Here is a 4,850-nt window from a genome sequence, read left to right as displayed (position 1 = left end):
AGTCCGCAATTTAAGGATATTTTACTTATACAAAACATGCACAATTGGTGTGAAAGATAAGTTTCAAATTCCGAGACCACACCACACAAAAATATATGGCAGCATTTCAAATTGAAGAAAAACAGCCTTAAAAACATTGCAAAAATGTTTGGGGGATTTAGTTTGAGCTGAAAACAAACGTTTGCTTATATTTTGTAGCGTGCCATTGCAACTAAATGGAAAATGAGAAATTTATAGAAATTCAAATGCAATGGCTGCCCCAAGTAAAGCTGGCTTAAAGACCCGGGCTCCGAATGGGTTACGTTACGGAATCAAACCAAAAAAGAGAACGCTATAACCGAGTTCCCCGACTATCTGATACCCGTTACTCAGCTAGTGGAAGTGCGAAGGAGAATCTTCAACACTGACGGTTTTTGGTGGTTTGTGGGCGTTAGAAAGGGGGGTGGCAAAAAGTTTTTTGGCCAATCGATAGAAATTTACAAGACTAATACAAAAATTTAAAAATATCAAAACATTTTTCAAAAGTGTGGGCGTGGCAGCTTTGGGTGGTTTGTGGGCGTTAGAGTGGGCGTGGCAAAAATTTTTTTTGCAGATCGATATAAATTTATAAGACTAAAGCAAAACTGAAAAAATATCAAAACATTTTTCAAAATTGTGGGCATGGCAGTTTTGGGCGGTTTGTGGGCGTAAAAGTGGGCGTTGCAGCATGAATCAACAAACTTGCGCTGCGTCTATGTCTCTGGAGTCTGCGTGCTTAATCTCAACTTTATAGCTTTTGTAGTTCTCGACGTTCATACGGACAGACGGACATGGCCATATCGACTCGGCTATTGATTCTTATCAAGAATATATATACTTTATATGGTCGAAAAATATCAAAACATTTTTCAAAAGTGTGGGCGTGTCAGGTTTGGGCGGTTTGTGGGCGTTAGATTGGGCGTGGCAAAAATTTTTTTGGCAGATCGATAGAAATTCATAAGACTAAAGCAAAACTGAAAAAATATCAAAACATTTTTCAAAATTGTGGGCATGGCAGTTTTGGGCGGTTTGTGGGCGTAAAAGTGGGCGTGGCAGCATGAATCAACAAACTTGCGCTGCGTCTATGTCTCTGGAGTCTGCGTGCTTAATCTCAACTTTCTAGCTTTTGTAGTTCTCGACGTTCATACGGACAGACGGACATGGCCATATCGACTCGGCTATTGATTCTTATCAAGAATATATATACTTTATATGGTCGAAAACGCTTCGTTCTGCCCGTTACATACTTGTCAACGAATCTAGTATACCCTTTTACTCTACGAGTAAAAACCTAACCCAATAGAAACAATATATGATAAAAATTTTATTTTAAATAGTTTAATAATTTTCACAACGATAATATACAATTCTGTCGTTCCGATAGGATATATTTCAATCAAATAACTTAAGGTTGCCACCCATAGAGTTGTAGAGTGCGTGGAAAAATTTGGCATCTAAAAATTCAGTACGATTACATTTCTAACAAAAAGCCACGTACTTCTTTATTTGATGTATATGATGACCAACAGTTTCTTAAAATGGCCAGCGGTGATGCGGTAAACTATCCTAAGAAAAAGAGCACAGAACCCATCTACAATCAAGATGGCTTTTCGGAATATGATATCCAAAGGCCGTGCTCCAGGTAAGAACTAAAAAAAAACAGTCATATTTAATATCAATTTAATTTCATATTCAGGGCTTTTCGAACCGTAAATGAACCGCACCCAAACCCCATACCCTCCAAGTTCCGCATCGACAATGTTGTTCCGGACTTTGGACTCGAGGAGAATTCTAACGTGCTTCCCAAAAACTGGCAAATGCCACCTCCAAGTTCATCAAGGATTATCAAGAGTCGACGATGCCCCAACGAAGGAAAAATATCTCCAAATGTGCGTCAAACTGTTCCAAAACCTACCGTCGATACAGAACCCTCACCGCTGACACCCATCAAGGGGACTTTGGTGGATGAGTATGATACAGATCTGCTGTCGTCAGAGGATATTTGGAAGATCTATATGGATGTGAAGAAGGGGCTTATAAAGCCCTCGGATGCTATATATCCTTTGTTTTGCATGGAGTATTCGGGGGCTTCCAAAACTCCACCTCCGAGTTTAACGGAATCTCAAAACTCCAATGAATTTCCTCCGAAAACAGTTCGAGTTAACAAAAACCTATATAAAAAGAATTCTTTTGAAACTGGTTTTGGGAGGAAAGTCGGAAAAAATGAGTGGCGGGTCTTGGATCAGTGGATAGAATCGGAGGGGCTCAACGGATCCTATAATGATATAGAAGAATCGGATTCAAAGGGAAAGGTCGATAGTGACGCCAAGAAGCCTCGGATTCTGGACAATGAAGATGTCGCCTTTGCTAGCTTCACCATTGGAATCGAAGAGGAGCGGGCCATCAACGGATCCCATAATGATATAGAAGAATCGGATTCAAAGGGAATGGTCGATAGTGACGCCAAGAAGCCTCGGATTCTGGACAATGAAGATGTCGCCTTTGCTAGCTTCACCATTGGAATCGAAGAGCAGCGGGCAATCAAGGAATGGATAAAATCGGAGGGCCTCAACGAACCCCACAGTGATATAGAAGAGTTTGATATGTTATTAAGCCTAGCAAGGGAACATGAGAAGAATCGGGATCTTCTGCTTGAGTTACTAAAGCCCAAGGATCTTATCTCCCAGGAAAAGGATGTTTGGAAAAAGTTTTCTCCAAAGGTGTTCGAAGTGCCGCAGAAACCTGATTCCGTAGAGCCTGAGTTGTGGAAACCCCCACCCAACGAAAAGGTTTCCGTTGAAAATATTCCAGAAAAGGAACCAGAGAAAGCAACTGAATTCATTGTGGAAAAACCAGAAAAGCCAGTTATCCTCGAGGTCAAAGACATTAAAACATTACCCCCGAGGCCCAAGGCTGAGGAAGCTACCCAGAGTTGGGTACAGCAATGCAGTGAAACCATTTCCCAACAATTGCAACTCCTCATCTATGAGGACAGTTCCAACAATCAAACTGATGCAGAACCAGAGGCCATTGACTTCGAAACCGTGATCAGCAAGGAGCAAATGAAGCCCCGAGTCCTGGGAGAAAGCAACAGAAATGTCTCAGCGGAGACTGGATGGCAGAACAGCTTCACAGTTTTCCTCGAGGACTTCGAGTACATCATTGACCAAACCATGACGGAGTTCAGGGACCCCCAAGCTAAGAGACTCCGCTCAAAGTGGAACCAGCAGTTTGGATCAAAATCGGTGGAGAATTTGAGGAGATGTCTTCTGCTTCCGCCTCTGCCAGATCACTTGGACCAGTGCCTCCAGAGGATTAGAATCCTAAGGCGTCCCAAAAGGCGCAAGGTCGAGGAATTTCGCATGCACGTCGATATGAATTTTTGCAAAATGTATTGCACACTGAGTATGAATAAGAACTTGGATCTGCAAAATACGGTTAGGTTCCTAAGAAACGCCGTTTACAATAACGACATCGATGTGATCCAAATCCGGTATGAGGCCACACAGATAGCCTGGATTTGGTCCGATGGCAGTGTCTTGATAATCAATGGAAGAGGCCATGCGATGCTTGCGGAAACACAAAGGGATCTGATGTTTAGGACCCTTGGGAGGGCGAACTTCAAAGCCGACCCCTCAAACAAGCTTCTACATCTGCGTCTCATTTCCTGCGCCCACTTTCCATTTGGGATCTCTTTGCCGGTGTTCACTGCGTTAAGCGTTCTTTCTCCAGAGCCCCATATGAAGTATGTCTACTACGTGGACAAGGCAGTTCCCGGGGTGGCGGCCCGTGTTCATGAGATGGGAATGGTCCAGGTGTTTGCCATGACCACGGGTGAGGCGGATAATATGCTGAAGAAGCTGTACCTTCTTACGGCCAATCACCGAAAGGCCACCAAAGACTTCATCAAAAAGAAACCAATGGACTACGACTGACCAAAAAAAATGTAACTTACGAGTTACAAACAGAATGATGTAAGGATGTGATCAAGAATAGAATAGTAATTGTAATAAAGCTGAGAACGCTTTGGTAAACAATTCAATGGCTCAAAAGTCGGTTCAATCATTATTTTGTTCTTTAGAATAAATAGGCGTGGAATTCTTGCTCTGCTATCAGATATCGTTACTCTGCTATTGATTAGATTTTAATTAAACATCGATTTTACAAAGATTATACATACTGCAGAATTGCTAAGCCAACTTCTCACTAGTATCAATATACCCTCTGCCAGGGTGTGCAAAGTAAGCAGTATAACTATGTATCCTCCAAATATTTTCTGTCCCCCAAAGCAGTTTTTAATTTTGTAGTCATGCAAATTTCGTTTCCTTTCCTTGGCTTGAACATTTGTCTCAGCAGAAGTTAATTGGTTTTTTTGCGGAAGAAGTGCCGCTTGAGACGTCGACTTGGGGGACTTTTTTCCCCTTTTAGTTGCTCCCGGGGTGGTTTTGTCGAATCCAAAATGCCCTATATCATCGTGACTTGTCCGTACTGTACGCCACCTAACTGCCGTTGGAACAACGAAAGACTTTCCATTTTCGACTTTGCATACAGAAGGTGATTTTCAATGACGTAATCAGCTTGAAGTTGCTTTGACTGATCCATATGTCGTTGACCCTTTAAGACGGCGATAATCTCAGCAAGCGTTTGGTCATGTAGTTGCATAGTCAAAAGCCAGTCGTCAATGTCAGTTATTATAGTGCGTACTATTTCATCTAGAGGTATCTGAGAACTTAAGTCCGGAGTACGACTCAAGGCGTCAACGTGAGCCATTTTGCTACCATCTCGGTGAATGAATTCACAATCGTAGTCCAAGATCTTGATCCACCAACGAG

At 42.2% G+C, this 4,850-nt stretch overlaps 1 protein-coding gene across 1 annotated transcript; it reads left to right on the top strand.

Annotated features, from left to right (window-relative positions):
• Positions 1 to 1,754: 1,754 nt before the first annotated feature.
• Positions 1,755 to 3,938, top strand: LOC120457998 (the record flags this gene model as incomplete). Its single annotated transcript, XM_039645488.1, has 2 exons — positions 1,755 to 2,330; positions 2,463 to 3,938. Coding segments are annotated over 2 exons (2,052 nt in total), but the record flags the coding sequence as incomplete, so codon positions are not given.
• Positions 3,939 to 4,850: the final 912 nt, after the last annotated feature.

Source organism: Drosophila santomea, unplaced genomic scaffold, assembly GCF_016746245.2.
Source record: "Drosophila santomea strain STO CAGO 1482 unplaced genomic scaffold, Prin_Dsan_1.1 Segkk9_quiver_pilon_scaf, whole genome shotgun sequence".
Classification (NCBI taxonomy): Eukaryota; Metazoa; Arthropoda; class Insecta; order Diptera; family Drosophilidae; genus Drosophila; species Drosophila santomea.
This window is presented reverse-complemented; position numbering and strand designations above follow the sequence as displayed.